Source organism: Cyanistes caeruleus, chromosome Z, assembly GCF_971803275.1.
Source record: "Cyanistes caeruleus chromosome Z, bCyaCae1.hap1.1, whole genome shotgun sequence".
Classification (NCBI taxonomy): Eukaryota; Metazoa; Chordata; class Aves; order Passeriformes; family Paridae; genus Cyanistes; species Cyanistes caeruleus.
Genome location: NC_141732.1, coordinates 68,130,976 through 68,152,505, shown reverse-complemented (window position 1 = coordinate 68,152,505; position 21,530 = coordinate 68,130,976). Strand labels below are relative to the sequence as shown.

The window sequence follows — 21,530 nt, the reverse complement described above, 5'->3', positions numbered from 1 at the left end:
TTCTTTTGCACTCCCAATTAATACTTAATTATTCCACGCACAGCAAAACACCTTCAAGAGACACTGCAACCATCCCACCTCAGTATTTTATAGCCAGGATACTTTCCTGGAAGATAGGAGATGCTGATTAGAGCTCCCTCAGGCAGAGGAAGGAACTGAATGCAAGCCTGCTGCCTTTTAACTGCTGAGGTAGGGCATAGCACACCTTGGGAGTGGCAAGCAAGCAACAGAACAGTACAAGGTTTTGAACAAAAAAGGCCATATGGCTAATTTCAGGAAAGAGAGCCTGTCCTGAAGGACACTAGTCCCAGGCAATGGCACTGCTTAAGGTACTCCCCATTTTCAACATCTCTCTCAAGCAGCTCTCCATTCAGCTTGTTGGGATTTGCAATGTAACTAACTTTCCTAGAGCCCTCCTAATCATCTAACCTTAATGATGCAAATTCAGAAACACCAGACACCTAGGTACAGCAAAGCTTGAAGCTGCAGCAACTTTTCGTGCTTTTCATCATGAGTGTAGTGCCCAGCAGCTTAAAAAAGAGATCAAGAAGCACAGTGTCACTGCCAGAAAAACCTTGATTACTTGAGGTCATTACAGTTCTGGGTGCACACAGGAAAATAGAGTGAGCAGTCCAGACGGAGAGCATTCACTGCAATCCAACAGAAAGTCATGAGGAAATGGAAGGAAGACAGCCATAAGGATATATAAATAATGAAGTTCCAAGAAGAGCACCTATACAACAAGTCTTCCCCAGCTCCACTTCTCCACATGCTCCCATTGTGTTCCTCTCTTACAACATTTACATTCTTTTCACCAAGCCTCCACTTTGGTTTGTATGCCACACCAGTTCTCTTGAAAGCTACCATCTTTCCACAGCCTTTACAGATAATATTCCTTCTCTCATCACACTAATAACATTAACATCTTTAATCATTAATTACTAAAATAAAATAGTCTCTCTCCCAGAATGTATCAAAAAATGGTTTAGATTATTTGTAAAACAGATTGTTATTTCTGACATACCGAGCATACCGGGTTAGGTTCTGACTTGTGATATGAATCAGTACATTTCCAAGAAGGGATCTGATTTACATCACATGAGTATCTTGCTTGTCTAATTAATATGCATCAGGACATTATGCAGGAATGCTCTCCACATGGCATATATGTCCATGAGCTGAGTGATGCATCACACACATTCCTTCAAGATCTGCCATGTCAGAGAGGGTGTCCCACAACACTGCTATGTTTGCACCTGCTCAGGTGGGTGAGGCTGCAGCACTACTGAAGTAAGCATATCACAGATACATGTGCAGGAAGAAATTACAAAAGAGATAGCATAAACCTTTGAGATCTTCAGAGGCCCTTATCATTCAACAAGAAATATATTTCCTTCACATTTTTTTCCTTTTTCTTTCTTGTCAGCATGTCTCAAGGGGTCTGTTATACCACAGAAATACTTAAGATAATACTTACATTTTTCTGAGATCGCTCCCAGGATTTGAAAACTCAGATCATGCATGTGAAAGTCAGTTTATCTATGAAAGGATGGGAAGCACACAGACACTTCATTTAGCATCCTAAAGCAAACAGTCCTAAAGTGCAATCCTTCACAGCACAGTTCCTGGCTTCAATCTTATTTATTTCTTTCTTCCTTCTCAGATCAGATGAAAACTGCAGCCCACAATCAGGATTTTAAATAATTCCTTCAGAAGAAAGAAAAAAAATAACACCACTAAACACTATTAAAAACAGCCCACCTGTAAAGCACTGTGGAGACACTGTAAAGCATTGAATTTTTTGTGTTACATAACTGGGAAAGAATCACATAAAGTTCCTTGAAATTGTTCAGACCTCAGCAACCAACAGCCTTTCTAGAATTAACACCAGGCTCAGCAGCACTGCACAAGATATGACAAGCCTCTAAGAACACAGGTAATTACTCATATGCTGTGTGATTTCAGCTTTCATAGCAATACTAAAACTGTTACAGCTGCACACAGTAGCTGGAGCAACCAAAGTTTAGTCAAGAGTACTTACATTATCCAAATGTCTCATGTGCACACATGTAAAATTCTGCTTCAATTTGGCGATATACATACTGAAATTATATAGAAAAGAGTGAGGTGCCAAGGTACATAAACCAAGGATTATCTTGTGAAGTTAAAACTCCTGTTGACATGTGGAAGTTCAGGCTGTTGCAATCAAAAGGCGTATTTGCAAGTCTAACATTTATAATTACACAAATATTCCCCCACCCTTAATGTCAAACATACTGAATGCCTTTCCGACAGTGAGAGGCTTTCCAGCTGGTGAAGAAAACAACATCAGGAATTCAATGTGTATATTATTTAAAACTATTATCTATCTACATTTCTAAAGAGAATGGTGTTCATTTTTGTTCCAGTCTGTAGCTCTACCATAGCCAAATGTCAGAATAATGAATAAGATACATAAATTAAAGAAGCACGCATGAATATTCACTTACAGACTTCTCAAAAATATTACTAAGCTAATACATATCTTTAATAAATGGTGAATTGTTTTTATGGAGTGCAGTTGTCCGAAGTTTACTTATGCCTATTTAAAATATATTAATTGCTAACATAGACATTCTTCATCTGTGTGACAAGCTTACAGTCTCAATTAACCATGCATTAGCACTTTGTAAACTGCTTACCAGTGAAACAACATAAAGTACAAACTAAATACTTTAAATCAGCTATAAATGGGTCTGTCTTCTCCAAAGTTATTTCCACTTTGAAAGGCAACAAAATCCAAGAGATCGCAAGTAGCAAATCTGGCACTAACACTATGTATGACTTTGGAAAAGCTGTCCTGGGTTTCTCTCCTTCTTTTGTCTGTCTAATGTTTAGACAAAAGCGATCCTGGATTGGTATTCAGGTCTGGAATCATCCCATGTTAGTAAAATAGCTTACCAAAGCGCCTGCACTAAGAGATTAATTGCCTAGGCTTCTTGTATCATTGGTAGACAGTACGATACATGTCTTCTCCTGATCCATGCAAAAGTTTTTCTATATTACTTTGATCATGTAGAATATTGGTGTAAAAAATAGAAGCAAGTTAACTGGTATACCTGTCTTGCTCCAAAATAAAAAGAATTCAGACACATTATTCACCCCGATTTAGTTGGGGCTTTTTTACCCAATAAATATAAAATTATAATTAGAAACTAATAATGTGCCATTTCTGAAAGTAAATTCAAAACTATAAAAGGAGGGGGAAGTCTGTAACACAGAGGGACACCACTAAATGTGAATTACAGGCCTAGTTGACTCAAAAGGGAAAAAAAAACCCAAAAACATAAAACAAACAAAAACAACAACAAATAACCCAGAAAGAAAGAAAAGACAAAAAATAGAAGTCCTGTGCACCTCAGGGAAAGCTCCACATCCATGAGGAACTGAAACATTACTTTGAATGGACACAAATTCTGAGTAACAGTGCTTCACTGAAACATGGCAACTGAACAACTGTGGGTCCTCACATCTCTTCTGCTACCCTTCCAAATATTCAGTCATCAGTGCTCTCACTCCTGCTCTCATGTCAGAAGAGTCTGTGCTGCACCTCAGGACTGACAGCCACAAAACCTTACCTCAGGACAGCTTCCTGATAACTGATTTAAAATAAAATATCACAGACAAGAAGACAATAAAAAGAGTATCCTCCAGTCCACACCCACTACCAGTGAGCAGAGCAGAGAGCTGCTGCAGGTGTGTAATACCACAACAAACTGTAAACATATATTCTCCTCAACAATAACTGCTGCAGCAGGGACTACAGTGGCAGAAAGAAGGGCTTTTAAGCAACTGTAAGCAAGCCAACACTCTTCAACTAGAGTGATTTTATGTATTTGAAATAAAAAAATGCTTCATGTTGTATCTACTTCATTAGCTGACAAATGAAAGTGAAATAGCTCTTAAGCTGATAATGCAACTGTTCTCAGCACAAGCAAACTGCACTAACTCTTGAAGGGCAAATGAAGCCCTTGGTAGCAGGACAGAAATGGTACTACTGTTGAATTTGGCTGCCTTTTCCAGTCCCAGCCTAAGAACATACCACAGCCTAACAATATGTTTTAGTATTTGTTAATCTAATGAGGTCAGTCTGTTGAAGTTAATTTTTATTGCCCTATCTAAAACAAGAGGAAATGGGAATCATTAAGTTACCTTTCCCAATCATTCCTTCAACATACCTAGTTTGCTAGAGGATAAACTACCCTCTGGTGGAACAACAGAGAATTTACAGGCAAGAAAACATTTCCTTGAAAACTTCCTGTGGATCTTTTTAAAAACATTCTTCTGCAAATAGAGTTCAAAACTTGTTGCAGACTTACTACAGTTGGACCTTATTCCAGTGATTTTGAAGCCAGTGTCCTCCCAGTGAAAGATAACTGACTCACCTAACACATTAATCATTTCTACAGAATTGGCCTTTTTTTCAGGGAGCTTTAGGAGATTTTTCTAAGAACCAAGCTGCTGAGTAACAGATAATATCCAGTAACTTTCTGGTTTCTATTATTTTTTTTGGTCCTGGAGTCTTTCAGAATTCAGTATTTAATGTAATGTAATTCACCTCACTCAAGAATTGATCACATACAGTAGTTACACAGTGTACAAACCCTTTCTGAAAAATTGCAATAGCAAACATTTATAAAAAGAAATAATCTTTCCCAAAGTGCCCAGCCTTAGCATTTATTCAGATAGTTCTTCCACCAGGTAGCAAAAGAATCACTGCACTTCACTACGAGTTGCTAGTCCAATCTGACAGCTGGAAATACTTTCAAGTCCAGCCCCACAATGGGCAGGATGGTACAAGAAGAGACTTCTATTAAATTTTCAGCTGATTGTAATTCATATCTATCCTCAAATCATATGCCCATGCCAGCCCTCACATTGCAAAGGTAGCAGAGGCTCAGCACATACTATGAAGGATTCTGCCCTCTTTCCAAAGTGGTTCCAGTACCATCATGGAAGAAAACAAATTTCACCTCAAAATTACTGGTCATCTTCTTGGACCACTTCACCAGGATAGAAACAGAACACAAGTTGTACACAGGCAGTATATCTTCCAGAGAAACTACAGTTTATTTTACATAGAGGTGTTAAACAAAAAAAACAAAGCCAAGTATGACAACAGAGAAAGGAATGCTACAAAACCATATCATGAGTTAAGCCACTTCCACGACTGTTAAATCAGCTGCAAAAATCACAGGTCCACTGATTTCATCACACTTTGGTACATAGCTTTTAATTCCTGATAAGTTTCAACTTCCAAACAGAAACACAAAGCTCTGATTCTTTCTTCAAATCCACAGAATATGGGTGTATATCACACCCTGACATAAGGCTATCACAGCACCCAAAAAAAACCCAAAAATAACAACCATGAGAAAGCCTGATACTTTTTTAAAATTTCTGGCACACAGATACTGTCATAGAATTACAGCCAGGATCTTTGGAAAGGGTCTTCTGCCTTATGATCTCTCATGGAAAATCTGCAGAACAGATAGACTGGAACAGGACCTGCCACACAACAGCTTCCTGTGTAGTGCTGGGCTGTTTCTGCTTCCACCACAGCTGTCAGTTACAGTACCTCCTCACAACAAAATGAAACAGCACACAGCATCAGCCATGGAAAGTTTAAAACATACAAAAAAAATCCAATTACTAATATTAACAAAGTATATTCTAAGGACCTGTATCATCCAGCATATATTCTAAAAACCAGTTTACTTCAGTGAAGGTAACAGTTTGTGCCAAAGAGGAATTTAACTCATAACATCTTTTTCTGCATAGGATCAGGCCTAGCTGGCTGCAAGTAACACATCAGGTAATGCTTGAAACAGTAAAGATGCTGGCAGCTATTTATCAGTGCTCTTCTGTGACCTTCCCATTTCTGCTGTTGGCCTCTGAAAGGCAAGTAAAAACTGCCAGCTGAAAAATAAATTAATTAATTAATTAATTAATTAATTAAGACAGTGTAAGCAACAGTTGAAGAATATGCTATTTTAACATACACTGTTCCAAAGAAACAGATTGCAAAAATAAATTGAAGTAGTACGTATTTTAACAACTAATGCAGCCCTCATAACTGCTAAAATAGAATTGTGTACTAGCACAGTGACGGCCATCACTACAGAGGAAAAACCCAGTGTACTACAAAGATTAACAGCATCATTTAAACAGTCAAAAAAACCCCAAACTTCAGCAGAATTATTGACTAATACGGAACACATGACTGCGGAGTGAATTATAGAGCTGTGTCACAGACAGTGTCCCACGGAGGTGCGGAGGTGCCCTGCACACCACGCACCACTGGGTCCCCTGGCAGTGGCGTTTCACAGCTCTCTCCTAGACAGGCATGCAACAAGAAGAGCAGGGATGGGACAGGACTGCTTTCACTCCACAAAAAAACTACCCTGCCCTGGGAAAGCCCCCACTCATCATGACATTTTATCAAGAACAAAGGAAATAAAATGTGCCAGAAGTGCTAGTTATAATGCTAGTAATATTAGTAAGAACTAGAATTCCTAAAAAAAAAAAAAAAAGAAATAAAAAGATTCACCAAACTGTTACCATCTGTGATGATTTTATACAAAAATATGAGGGCAGGAAAATATTCTATGTTTTAAAGTATAAAATTTTTATCTACCTACAAAGCTACTTCTCTTCAAGTGACATTACAGAATTCCCCAATTCCTTTGAAACAGTTTTTCAGCTTACTCCTTGCATAAGTTTTCTCTTCTAATTATTAATTAAAGACTGTTATGTCACATTTGGTTCAGTCTATCTCCATTGTCTATTAATAATGATTTTATTTTGGTATACTCACAGAGTCTAATGGTTGATTTTTTTCCTGAAAAAACTTTGTGTCAAAATTATGACAGCAAAAATTTAGCAAAAATGCAGCAATAAAGTTTTCCCATAGCCAAATTTTCCACGAAAGGAGAAAGGTTGACAAACTCTTGAGTTAGTCAAGAACGTTACTGAACTACTACAAATATGTAATGGGAGTTTAACATACAAAATGTTTCTTAGACCTGCAGCATGCTAAGGGCAGCCCAAAGTTCCCAAAATTGGCTGCATACTTTCAGAGCCTGCTAAAGACATCACTACTCTGGCAGTGGAGCTCACAGAAGCACTGTCAGAAAATACCCATCAAGTCAAATGAGCATTTCAGTACTAAAATCACAGTTTTACAAATAGTATTTTTGGCTATGTTCCAGCTGCCCCTGAGCATTGCAGGTAAGGTTTTGGAACCATTAGCCAGCTAAAGGAGATACAAGGGATACCATGTGGCATCTGAGGCATGCTGAATTAATATGCCATGGAAGTAAAAAAAATAAAAAGGCAAATATTTTAATTAAAAATCTTTCACCAAGCTAGAAATATGACCACAGTTAGCTATACATCTCAACTGATCAAGCTATAGTAGTTGACTCACATGTCACAATTAACCTTCTAAAAACTGTAATATTATAATCAGAAAAGGTTTACTCTAATGCAATTAAGAGTAAATCCTAAATATTTTGACTGTCCTAATATTTCTAATATAGGAGTTTTGAAATTCATTGAAGGATTTTTCCCATATACGATTACCCTTCAAAGCTTTTATTTTTAATTCATGATACTTTGACTTCTCACGTAAGTGGTTTCCTCACAAACAGAAGTTCTCTGGTGGTTACTCAATGCTGCAATGTGTGACATTTCTGCTACGAGGGGATGACAACTCATGTTACAAGCGGAATTTCTTCATTTTTTCAGTTCCACTTCAGTTCCATGGTGTCTGCTTTGCTCTGAAGACTAAGGATTTCACGTGGTTATGCTTTTCATCTTGACTAGGAGTTCTATATATAAAAACCATTAGTTCAGTGGGAAACTCACGAAAGTTACTCTATTTTTCTAACAACTTCAAAAGCTAGACAATGAGTAGACACAGCAAGCTCACATCCCCAGAAACCCATCCCACAATTGTGTGACTGATTTCTATCCTAGTCTCTAATTAAAGAACTAAACATTTCACAAAATAGATCATACAATCCTTGCACTCAAAACTATACTTTTTGTATAGTTTTCCTTTCTTCCTTTTTTTTTTTTAATGTTGTTTCTTCATTGATTTTCCTGACTTTCCTGCACTTTTTAATTAGTTCTTCAGATGTATCCATTATTAGACAGACCTTATAGAACAAAAGATAGCATTCATTCTTTCACATCCACTCTCACATACACACACACACAGAAGGGCCTGGGCACCCTCTGCTATAGACTGAGCCTTCTTAAGACACACAGTCTGTTATGAGATGGCCAAAGTACCCCCTAAAACAGGATGTGCAAATGAGAAAAGAAGTGAAAAAAAGGCAGCAACAAAGAAACACAAATCACTTCCTCTGCCTTTAGTCATGAAAAATTTTTGCACTGCTTCAGAGAAGCCAGGTGGTTCTTTTTCCATACTGGTAAAAACTGCTGCACATGTGTTTAAATTAATCCCATATAATGGTCTCTAATGCCAGAGCTACAAAGTCCTGGTGTATGAAAAAAGGACTGTTGAGAAAGTATGTGCAATTACAACTCCTGAATGCAGAGCTTGCTCTGCACCTGGGTCAGCTTCCCTGAAACAGTTAGAAAACTTTTTAAAAAATAAGCAAAAACAACCTTTGTGCTGCACTTACTTTGGAAATTGTTTTGAAGTGCTTTTAATTTGCTTCTGATAGTTAGGCAAATGTAACTGATCAACCTCTACTCCCACGTGTACCCCTGTGCTTGTGACAGAATGACTTTCTAACTTTGTAAAAATTAAAGAGCCACTGATACCAGCAAAATTTAAGGAAAATTGCTGTTTGTGTTCTCTGAGCAGACCAGATCACCACCACTGCTATAGTTTATTTATCCCTATATTTGTTAAGTAAAAATCAAGTTTTTTTCTGAAACTGCATTTAGTTCTAAAAGCAGTTAGATAACAACACTAAAAAAAGAGCTGAACAAATAAAGCTTTTTTTCTTCATGTCTGCCCATACAGCACTGAAACACACTCTTTGTTCTCTTTCCCACAGTTCAAACTTGTCCTCATATATTTTGTTCTGTCAGTACTTTTGTCATCAGTATATCATGATGTTATTATGACTTTACTGATAGAAAGGCCACAGGCATCATTTTCATAAGCTTAAAAGGGAAAATGGTAAGACTGAAAAATAGTAGACTTTTATAATACATTTTGCCTTTACATCAGAGAAGAGATTCTTCTGAGGATACAAATGTCATGTTTTGGGACAGGGGTTTTGTGTTCTTTGTAGCATCTAATGTCACCAAGGCAATAGACCACCAGGTGTGGAATCCAGCACGACAATGTGAAGCTTCATCCCTGAGCCAGAAGTGACAGCACGGCTCACTAGCACAGAAACTCCCATGGACATACTTGTGATTGTAGGTCTTGTATGGACACTTCTCGACTAGGGGCCGCATCGCCACCATCACCGCTTGGGTGAAAGCTGCACACAGGCACTGCGTGAAGCAACTGCTGCTCTCCCGTCAGTCCAGATAAGACTGACTATAATCGTAGGGTTTTGCCAGCAAGTGTAACCCTATTTCCAATTCACACGTGATTGTCTCAGTCAAGACCGAACAAGTATGTACAAACATAAAAATGCACCCCTTGAACGTACACACACCCCTGTCGTGCTCGGTACCCACGCTAAGAGAGGCCAGAAACGGGCAGTGTAGCAGATCTTCCCCCTGGAAGCGGGACATGTCACTCTGATGCCAGAGCATCGCCTGCCGGCCCTCCTGTGCGGCCTCACCCCTCTCTGTGGTGCGCGGGGGTGACACGGGCTGGGCCCGGCCCGGGCGCTACGCTGGAGCACGGCGGGCCGGGCAGCGAGAGCCCGGCTCCGCGGCAGGCACCGTCCAGCGCCGCGGCCCCCTGGGTGCGAGCGGCCCGGCTGCCGAGGGCCGCGCCTCACGCACAGGTGCCCCCGCCATCCCCGGCCCCCGCCCGCGCCCTCCCCGCGCAACCTGCCCTGCTCGGAGCGGCCAATGGGGCGAGAGGGCGGGGAGCAGCGGCGGAGCGGCCCGGGCCGCCCCCGCCCTCCGCGGCGAAACTCGGCGGGAGCGCCGCGGGGGCTGAGGCGGCGCCCGCTCCCCACACGGCCCGCTCCGCTCCGCTCCGCTCCACACCGCGAGCAGCGCAGCGCACCGCCGGACGGCGGCAGGGGATGAGCCGCGGCCACCGCGCTCCGGCACCTTCTCACGCCGCCCCGAGGGCACCTGGAGCCGCCGCCCCAGCGCCTCGCTGAGCCCTCCCCGGCGTCGGTGCGAGAGGCGGTGAGGCGGCTCCGCTCTGCTCCGCTCGGCTCGGGCCGCCCCGATCCCCCTCCGGGCTGGGCGCGGAGCACTGCGGCAGGAAGAGGCAGCCCCGGCTCCCCCGGCTGCGGTCGGTGGTTGACGGACGGCACCCCAGTTCGGCCCCACTTTAGGACTTTTTTTTTTCTTTCTTAATTTAACTGAAACACACCACTTTTTTTTTTTTTTTACTTTTTTTTTTTTTTTTTTTTAATAACTTCTCGCGCATTTGAATTTTTACTTTCGCACTATACAACCCTCTTCCCTCCCTTACTCGGCTTTTCTTTTTCGGACCCGATCTTGCCGTCTCTCAGCTCGCCAGCTGCAGCGTGGGTATCATGTCATTCGACCCCACCATCATGCCACCTGCGAACGGCTCCGCCAACGGGACCGCCAGCGGGGCCGAAGGCGGGAAGCCCCCCACCATCCCCACTGTCATGTTCATCTTCGGCGTGGTGGGCAACCTCATAGCCATCGTGGTGCTCTGCAAGTCCAGGAAGGAGCAGAAGGAGACCACTTTCTACACGCTGGTCTGTGGACTGGCAGTCACAGATCTCTTGGGCACCTGCCTGGTGAGTCCGGTCACAATTGCCACTTACCTGCAGAACCAATGGCCAGGAGGAGCTGCGCTGTGTGAGTACAGCTCCTTCATCCTCCTCTTCTTTGGGCTGTCTGGCCTCAGCATTATCTGTGCCATGTCTATAGAGAGGTACCTGGCCATCAACCATGCCTATTTCTACAACCATTACGTAGACAAGAAGCTGGCAGGGCTCACGCTCTTTGCCATCTACGCTTCCAACGTGCTGTTCTGCGCCCTCCCCAGCATGGGGCTCGGCAAATCTACTTTGCAGTACCCCTACACTTGGTGTTTCATAGACTGGCGAACAAAGGTGTCCACCCATGCAGCATATTCCTACATGTACGCGGGCTTCAGCTCCTTCCTAATCCTGGTGACTGTGATCTGCAACATCCTGGTGTGCGTGGCCCTCATTCGCATGCACCGCCAGTTCATGCGGCGCACGTCCTTGGGGACAGACACCACCTCCAGCCGTTTATCTGACTTTCGCAGACGCCGGAGCTTCCGTCGGATGGCTGGAGCAGAAATCCAGATGGTTATTCTGCTCATTGCCACTTCCCTGGTCATGGTCATCTGCTCCATTCCTCTGGTGGTGAGTAACATCATGCAACCCTTCTGTTCCATCACCCTTACTGCAGTCTTTCCTTCTCCTAGTCTGTGTTTGTCAGATTTCTGTTGGAATAGGTACTTATTTGTGGCACCTATAGTTGGTGTCACAAACTGTTACAATAACTCAGTGGCTATTAGCATACATGTGTGGTAAGAGAAAGTTGCATATATTTACATTTACACAAAAAGGAACCTGCTTATTCCAAGTCCTGAAGTCCTTTACTTGATTAACAAAGGGGGCAAAAAATCTCAATAATTGTTTCACTGTTGCACTGGAATCCACATAGTAAAGTCCTGAGTGCTAAAGGCACTTTAAAGTTCACCTGCAAAATGAATTTGTGATAAGTGAGGCTCACATTTCTGGCTGTTTAGTGTGTTTTTAAAACGTGCATGCTGTCACTGAAGGGTGCAACAGTCCCTGATGTGCAAAAGGAGGACAGGGTTATGTTCACTTGGCACTAGCAACATACAGAGTTCTTCACAACCAGTACCTAAGCTAAGCTTCCACTCGTCAGGGATTCATGTACCATCTCTGGGGCAGATCACACATAGACATCCTTTCAGGAGGTCCCCACACAGTGGGAGGAGTGAACTCAGTGGAACCACCTGTCAGTGTATTGCTCAGTGAAATGAGTGTTGGAGGAATCTGGCCCACATAAACCTTGAGATCATGCTGAAATGTCAAACAACATTACAACTAACTGTTTGGTCATTTTCTGAAAAGGTTGATGCAGTGTTATTAAATTGAACATACAGTATCCACTTTTTCCTATTCCTCCACCTTATCTTCAAGAAAGACAAAAAAAGCCCAAATACACCAGCTAGAGGCTCAGTTCTTGCTTGCCAACCACCATAATAAGGCTTGTCAAAAATCCTGTCCTACTCTGGCTCAGAGACATTAAACAAATAGTTGGCTTGCCTTATTTGCCATCTTACAAAACACAGTGTAGGAACTGAAGTAGTGGCTGTCAGACAGAATGTGTTTTTAGAAGGACTTTTTTGAAGAGGTTTCTTGTCAGTAGGGGGATCCCTCTGTCATAGAGAGGGGGTGCAGTGTATGTCAAATAGAGCTGACCAGCTGGAGTTGCAAAACAGTGAATATCACTGTAAGGAAGTTGAGAGAAGTGCGTGTGAGGAGGACTCAGCTGTCAGCGAGTCTGTGCCCCTGGTCAGAGGAGCTGTAATGACAAGGGTTGGCCTGGGCTGCCCCATTACTGACAAACAGGAGCTAGTGGAGTGTGGCTGTGCTGCAGCAGCAAGGGCCATCTGCCATCCTTCGGCATTGTCACTTGGTGCGGTGCCAAGGCACGGCGGAGCGCGGCGCCGTGTGTGCATTGCCTGACATCCGAAGGAGGCTGAGGGGTGCTGCCTGAGCTGCACACAGGGTGTTCCCGAGAGGAGCATCTGCCTTAGACAGAGGAACCCTGCCCTTCAGTCTAGCTCCAGAAACGGCAGGGGCAAGCTGACTCCCTGCTCTGGGATGCATCGGGTGGCCAAAACGCCGACAGTACTGACGGGTGACAGTACTTAATTTGATTAATCTTGTATCAGAACAGCTACTTCACAAAAGAACAATACTGCATTTCCAAAAGAGATGCTGGTAAGTCCAGAGAATGAGCTGTGTGAATTAAATACAGTGTCATGATATGATGGACTTAAACAGCTTCAGAAAACAAGCCAAGCTTGATCCTGTAGCAAAGCGGCTAGAGGAGTGTTGAGAAGTCTGAATGTGAAACGCAAAATGAAATAGCTTATATCTATTTGAACCTAGGCAGTCTTTTACTTAATACTTTAAAAAGGGCGGGGGGGGAATGGACCAGAAATCAAGGAATATTTACCAGAAAGTGGGCTGGACTGTTGAGAGTTAAAATTAATGAACCTGGGTGAGGCAAAAGTTTTATTATTTAAACAGCAGCTAGTGAAAAACTTGTATATAGCAAGAGCTTTGTGAAGGTGCAGGTGATAAAGTTGTATAGCTCTCCCAGTTATCCAGTTGATTTCACTTTGTACAAAGGCAGAACGTTACCTTTGGAATGTTCACGTAAGTTAGCTTTTACCTGCTAAAGCAGTATGTATTTTTTTTATCTAAACTGATGTAAGAGACTCTCATTTCATTTAGATGGATGACTAAAAATAAAAGGAAGCTTTTTCTAACAAAACAAACCCAAATAACCACATATATACACATCATCACAGTGTCCAGTGTGGTTAAATTTCTTTATATTAATATAAAGAAATTATATATTTATTAGAAATTATATATATTTATTAAATATATATTATATATTTATTCTTTATGGTTAAGTAGCTTTTTTAAAGTCTTTTGCCTCCCTGTGTGGGAATAAGCCACAGCCACTTTTGCTGCTTTGTGCCATGATGAACTGCCATGTATGCTGCCGTGTTAAGCCCTCTGGATGCACAGACACTGGGGTTAAGAATGGGGAAACCAAAGTGACACATTTATGCTATAAATCCCTAGAAAGAGCCATTAGGCAAAGTAGGTAGATTACTAATATATAGACTTGCATTTTCATGGCTCGAAGGAGTTTTAGGGAGTCCTCACCACTGAGAGGCTCACCTATAACAGGTCAGCCTGGCAGTCATCAAGAACCATAAAAGTGGTGTGGTGGTGGTGCCAGCATGATTCAGATACACAAAGCAGGCTCAGAGGGTGCTTTGTGACTTAACTTTTCCTTTGATGAGCTGACTTCCCATGGATGATTTCAGCTCAATAAACCATCAAGTAAGTCAAAGAAAAGCAACTTCTGAAAGAGACACACAAAGCTCTAACATTTTAGAGCAAACACTTTCACAAGATAGTAAGATAGCAGATGGTGTCAATCCAACAGGATCCACTTACTATGATTTGGTAGAAAAAAATTTAAGACTTGAAATATTAAACAGTCCTGAAATAACTGAGTCACAGATAACAGCAGTTTTTAATAATGAAATGCTTCAGCACATGATTTACAAGTAGGGTAGTTTAGAGTTTTAGTGGTTATTCATAAAATCAGCAAAATTTTAAAGTAACAAGTAGCTGTAACAAAATTATGGGAGGTTATGCAAAATGCTGAATTAACTTGACGGAACTGAAGCTGATCAAAAATATCAAGGAAAGAAAAGATGAATGGAAAAAAGATTTTTGAAAGGAAAGAAATTAGAATTGCATAATGTAAAATGTAGAGAATAAGTTGTATTAGCAGAGATTTTGTCAAGAAGAGAGTAGAAATTTTTATCTGGCCTTTCTTAAAACACCAAGATGTTTCAAGAGTAAATAGGCACACATTACTCAAAACCTGTAATTTACTCCAGTAGTCTGTCAGATTCTCTTAAAAATTTTAAGTGTGTGACCTTTACCTCATTCTGACCACTGAACATTGTTGTTAAATTATGGAGATATGAAAAATAAAATGTAATGTTTCAGGGTGTACATCTTGTTGATTGCATGAAATGATCAGGATTTTCTAATTTGGTGTTTAATTGATCTAAAATTAGATTTTCTTTTGGCTTGGCTGATTTCACCTTTTTACTATCAGGGACTGTCCATAGCCAACTGCAAGGTGTTGATCAAGGCATGATTTTTTGGCAGTAGAGTAGTCACCAAGCAGACAGTAAGACCTTGAAGGGCAAAGGTTACTGGCTAGTGGAGCTGCAAAACTTGCTCCTGCTTACTACCATATGTTATTTAAATTTATCATATCAGCATGTGGGGAGATTTTGAGGGCAGGTGGAAGCTTTGGAAACAATTACAAGTGTGACTGTAACTATAAAAGTCACTTTATAATGCTTCAAAGGATTAGAAATCATGCATCTGTAGTTAGTAAAAAGGAAAAGAGCAAACAGCACAAGGACTCTGATCCTACACACAAGATATCCCCATCTTGAGCATAAACTTAACGTACTTTATAGATGTGTACTTAATTGCAAATAAACTGATAGTACTTTTAAGATAAGTTGTCTGAATTCTACAGCTGCACAGCTAATATACAAACCCTATTTTTAAGAGATCTGAATTGTTCCAGTTTGCTTCCTTCTTTAATTAGGATTTCAAATTGCACAAATCCAAGCAACAGATTAGATAATTTATTTAGTAGTGGATTCCACTTACTTGGCACTTGCTTAGAAGATGACAGGCAATATCTTTTATTCTGTTACCTCCTGCAGCAGAGGACTTGTAGCCAAAAGAGGGAACTTCTCTAGCTGTTATTTTTAAGTGATCCTTTACTAAGTGTTGTTTCACTGGTAAGTAAAAAAGGATAGAACTTATGTTCCAACACAGTTAAATTTTTACCCTTTTGTGGTTAATGTAAGATAACAATAGGTCTGAACTGATAAATGCATATGATATTCTGGGGAGCTTTCTGGGACTCTTCTGGGAAGTAGAAACAGTTTTGTACAATCAGAGTTTTTGCTGACTACGTCCATTCTGTGAATTGTTAACCTCCACATGCTGCATAGCTGTCAAAAGGAAATATAGCATGCAGAGATAGCATAAAACGAGCTGTCCTGTACCATTAGCAATAGTCCTTTTCAGCCACAGAGTGAACACTGGGAGACATTTTTCATCCTTCCATGAAGTCTGCCAGGTAGCAGAAAGAGGTGGAATAAGTACCTCAATTTCACGTGCTGCTTATCAAAGGAACAATCCAACTATTAAATCACTGACGTGTAACTATAGCTCTGAGGTGTTTTTTTTTTTTAAAAAAAAAGCAAGCTCTAAGTTGAACTGTGTATTTCTTCAGCTGTGTTCAAAGTGTGCCTTCTGGTTGTGTGGTCCGGGTGAGATTTGTTATGCACATTGCACATATACATACATACACATTATACATATCTATGTTATACATATACATCTGCACACACATGTTATACCTATGGACACATGCATATTATACATACCTACACTTAATACACTTGCACACATACACATATTATTCACATTATACACATGCACACGTACATATCACACATATACACAAACCTGTTGTACATGTGCGCACTTTGTAGACATAAGCACATACATCTTACACATACGTGTACATAACCTCGTATTAAGATAGGTAGACACGTACTACACAGATACTCACGCGTTACTCACAGAGCCGCACCTGCTGCGGGGCAGCCCCGCCATCTAGCGGCGAGACCCGGAGCAACAACTTATTTATCAATTATTTCTTTAATAAAATTATGTCTTAAACAGTTTAAAATAAAGGCAAATGCTAAATTAAAAAAAAAAGGGGGAAAAAAAAAGGAAAAATTCTTAACAAAAATAAAAAAAAACCCATAAAAATAAATTTATCATGGATAGGAATACTCTTTGAAGCATCTAAATAGCATGTTTGGCCTAACAGATAAGTGAGGCCAAGAAATTAGTAGTGAGAAAGACATCTGCAGTGTTATAAATCATTAGGAAAGTAACTACAGGTGAAACTGGCATCACTATATTGCTTTATAAATTCAATATTTTCCCATGTCTTGAGTTCACTAAGTTTCTCGTAAACTTAGAAAAAAGTACTGAGGAAGGAAATACAGTCAGTCATCAATTTGACAGACCATTCGAGAGAGACTGTAGGCATAAGGCTCCCACAGAGGGACTCTGTATTATTCTAAACGTACCATCGATAGCTTTGGAGAGCACTCCATCTCTGAAAACTGACAAGGCTGAATGCCACCACACTGCCCTACTGCAAGAAAATTTCTCAAGCATTGTGAAATTTTCCACCAGACTTGGATGGCTTCACATGCAGGACTTGTAAAAAAATTACTTATGAGAGTTATCTTAATTTGGCTCGTTTATTTAAATGCTTGCTTGCCTCTATGTCTGTAACCTGATAGCTAGGCAGGCCTTGGTTCATTTCAGAAGCCAGGGATGAGATTCTAAAAACCTTTTAAGTTTGCTACCAGATTTTTACTGCATCAGATAAAAAATACAACTAAGGTATCTATTTAGACTTACCTTAAGGAACTTGAAGAAAACAGAATCTTCCATTATCCACTTTTCAGTGAGTTTCCTCTAACTGGACACTGCTTAGGTCTTGCTAAAATGGTGAAGAGCTATTTGAGACTAATCAACACAACAAACTCCTCTGATGCCATTGTGGACTGTGCCTTACAGCAGCATTTACAAAAGTGGCTTCAAAACAAGGAGAGAAAGAAAAAGAAGAAACTACAAGAATAAACTAAAGAATACATTTCTATGTAGAAGAAAGGGCCCTTCAGTTTTAAAATTTGTGCATGATAAACTAGAAACACTAATTAAATAGTCACTTCCCACATCAACTTCAATACCTTAAAATCTAGACTAAATTCACTAGTATTTTTGCAAGTAAAACCAAAATGCTGGATAGAACAGAGTACTCTAGTCTAGTGCTGAAATAATCTCATTATCTTGGCCTGTTAAAAATGTCCTAGCTGGGCCACCTATCTTTTCGGGGATTTTTTCCTCCTTCTCCTTTTTTTACGTTTCTGTTTTTCTGAAACATGCTGCAGCAAGCAAACCCTTGTGGTTATATAAACAGTTCCAGTTAGGACAGGTGCCAGGAAAATACATTTCTAAACTTGGGAATCGACAACTCAGGACTTGCTAATGGAGTCTCGTGTACTTGGATTATTGTGTGTGCTTCAGTTCATTTCTAAGTGATTATTAGACCTTTGCTAACGGAACTGGTCAGGTCTCCCCAGGCAGTTACCTCTTTGCAGATTGTATGAGACTTGAGGTACACCAGGGAAGCAGGATTCAGGTTTACATCTTTGCTCCTGGGAAATTTTAAAGACCCCAGTCAAAATTTGGATGTTCAGGAATTAATTACTTGGCGTGAGAGAGAAAAAGTCTTGTTCTACATGTAACAAATTACAATTACATGTTACAATTTTCTCTCTCTTTTTTTTTTTTTTTTTTTGCTATGTCCAAGAATGAATTCATGGCTGCCAATCTGAGGTGCCTAACTTTGCCAACCTGCTCTTCTGTCATAGCTTACATCTGCAAATCTAGATCTCTGCTTTGAAGTGCAACCTTTTCTGTCCCGATGCAATTACGTAATTGTGTCTTCCTTTTCCCCCTTCTCCTTGGCTAGGTCCGTGTGTTCGTGAACCAGCTGTACCGGCCGGAATCAGTGGAAGATGTCAGGCAAAACCCTGACCTGCAAGCCATCCGCATTGCCTCGGTGAACCCCATTCTGGACCCGTGGATCTACATCCTCCTCCGCAAAACTGTGCTCAGCAAAGCCATCGAGAAGATCAAATGCCTCTTCTGCCGCATTGGAGGGGCTCGGAGGCAGCACTCGGGGGGAAACTTCAACTGCGTGGACGGGCGCAGGACCTCCTCTGCCATGTCCAGCCAGTCGCCCTCCTTCATCTCACGCGAGCTGCGGGAGATCAGCAGCACCTCCCAGACGCTGCTGTACCCTCCGGAGCTGAGCGAGAGCAGCGTCGGGGGCCGCGTGCTGCTCCCGGGCCCCAGCGCCAGCTCAGCTCAGTCCGACACCACGTCCGTAAGGACTCTGCGGAGCTCCGACACCTCGGACTCCTCACAGGGACACGACGCCGAGAGCGTCTTCCTGGTGAGCGAAATCAGCTCTGGTGGTGGGGCCAGCTCTGCATCCAAGAGCGGCCCTCTCCAGGTCACCTTCCCCACAGAGACATTGAATTTGTCAGAAAAGTGCATTTAGATAGCCATGAAAGGCATCAACCCTGGGGATACTTCCTGGTACATTGGAAAAACTGGTGCAATAGATAGGTGTTCTGCCTGTTCATGGGAAGAGGGGTTCAGCTGTGCTTCAAAGGGCTATTTTTCTCTCGCTGTGTGATGGGTACTTTTCCTTTAGACTACTGAGGACTGTGTGGAACAGACATTGCACTTGGGCCCTGCCATCAGAAATGGTACAAAGCAGGTTTGATGGGACTGGAAACATGAACTGCCTTGTCTTGTTGTGGGACACAGGAGAGCTACTGTGCCTCTGGAAATAGAAAGGCCCCATCACTTGCTTTTTTTCTTTTTTTCTTTCCCTTTCCAAGTCTGGTAGAATTGTTTTTGCTCCTTCCCCACGGCTGCTCAGCTATTAAGAGTTTAAGCTTCTGGTAGTAGAGCTGAATATGAGGCAGCTGCTAGGAACTGGACACAGCTACTCTGAGAGCTGCCTGCAGTAGGATTTTAAAGTGTCTCACTAAAGCATGAAAATGTGAATTTTTATCATTGTATATATATCAGGATTGAAAATATTTAAAAGTGTATTCTTCTCTATGAGAAGGTTTGTTATTAATACAAGGTATATAGAAATGATTGCCAGCCTTCTCTTCCCTCAGTATTTCCTGCTGATAAGGCATTCTTGGCTTAGATTCGTTGTCCATGCTAGATTCACAGCTGATGAGGTAATTCTCGAGCTGGGAATACATAAGCACTTTCTGAGTGAAATGGGAATATATGCCTTTTTAAGATAGAAAAAGAAAACACATCCTTCCAGTTGACTATTAGTTTTCAGCATATGTATATACTAAAAAAAAGTCAGATTTTATTTATGTTCTGAGAATGTTTTTCTGTGTAACACATGCACGCCTCTCTGAGTACTTTGGCCCACAGTCTGCACACCTTAGGCACACACTTAACATTACCCATCAGAGTGGTCCTTCTGCTGCCAGGGAGACTCCTTACATGTAAAGTTAAGGACATATAGAAGTGCTTTCAATATCAGGGCCTGAAACCTTCAACTCCTGGTTAAAAGTCTTAATATTCACTTTAGTTAAAGCGTCACTGATGTAATAAAGGTATTTTTTCATAACATTTATCATTTTACTTTAAATAGTAAATAGAATTTTATGACTCTGTAATCTGATACTCCATCAAATAAATGTATGAAACCATGGAAGCAGAATCTTCATATAAAGTATAGATTATATAGAACTATATCTCAAACACCTCTAAAAGCATTTGTTGCTAGAGTTTTGATGACAAACACATCACCAAAACCAGCTGTTAACCACTGACAAAGGAGTTTTGTGTTTTATGTTGTAAGGGTAATATCTTGTTCCAGAAATACTGTGTATGAAAATTATTCTGTGCAGATATTGGGGGATGTTTTGTCAAATACAAAGCATGTTATGCTGCTTAAAGTGTTTTCATGTGAATGCTACATTGTAATGAAAATCTTGAGCCTTATGTTGATATGTTTAAGCAGTTGTACCGACCAAAGCAACTTTGGGGATCACAATTAAATGGAAATGTTCTGCTTGATCTCAGATGTCTGCATGAGTCTGCCATTCAGTGCCAACTCCTTGCCTTAACAAGCCTCCCATCTTGGAATGCTCTGCACTCAGCTACTGCCAAAACATACTTCGTCCTGCAAGTTTCCAAAACACCACAGCATGATCACCATCAGCAAGAAGCAGCTGCCTTCAAATCTGTCCCCAAGAGCATTGACACAGAGCCACAAAAATTCTTTATTTGAACAAACACATTTTCCTTTAACAGGGGAGAAGTTGAGCTTGTTTGTTTTCAATGCATATAGAAAGGTTAAATTTCTACACAAATATTTGCAGCAGTAGCAGCCACTTTTTGCCAGGTAAGCTGGTGAATTACTGTTACTCAAGCTCCTACTGCAGCTGCAGATAAAGATCTGCCTGAATTCTTTGCAGTTAAACCACCTCACTATGGTCTGTTGTTAACTAGTGACCAACAAATAGAACAGACTCACAATACTTCCCAAGACAGGAAATGGCACCTGGCAGAGCAGGAAGGTGGGACTGCCACTGGCAGATAACACCACACGTACAAATATGGGACCACACCTTTGCAGCTGGCCCAGAGCAGCACACCAGTATTACTGGTACTTTATGCAGTGATAGAATTAAATATCTGCAGTGTGTAAGTATTTAAAAAAGCAATTTTTTAAAATCACTATTTTTTAATTTTTAAAAAAATCACTATTTTTTAAATTATTTCATTAATATGCTTTTATTGCTCTTTATCATCATTACTGATGAGAAATACATATGG

The 21,530-nt window shown here is 41.0% G+C and overlaps 1 protein-coding gene and 1 long non-coding RNA gene across 2 annotated transcripts in view; one reads left to right on the top strand and one right to left on the bottom strand.

Moving 5' to 3' along the window:
• LOC111941514 (uncharacterized) overlaps positions 1 to 4,964 on the bottom strand; it is an 85,180-nt gene extending 80,216 nt beyond the window's left edge. The window contains exon 1 of the long non-coding RNA XR_002870076.2: positions 1,478 to 4,964. This is a non-coding gene — a long non-coding RNA (uncharacterized LOC111941514). The remainder of the gene's footprint in view (positions 1 to 1,477) is intronic.
• Positions 4,965 to 10,081: 5,117 nt separating this feature from the next.
• On the top strand, positions 10,082 to 20,768 carry PTGER4 (prostaglandin E receptor 4). Its single transcript, XM_023944530.2, has 2 exons — positions 10,082 to 11,528; positions 18,616 to 20,768. Exons 1-2 carry the CDS (start codon positions 10,698 to 10,700, stop codon positions 19,207 to 19,209), a joined length of 1,425 nt encoding a protein of 474 aa, XP_023800298.1. The 5' UTR covers positions 10,082 to 10,697; the 3' UTR covers positions 19,210 to 20,768.
• The last annotated feature ends 762 nt before the right edge of the window (positions 20,769 to 21,530 follow it).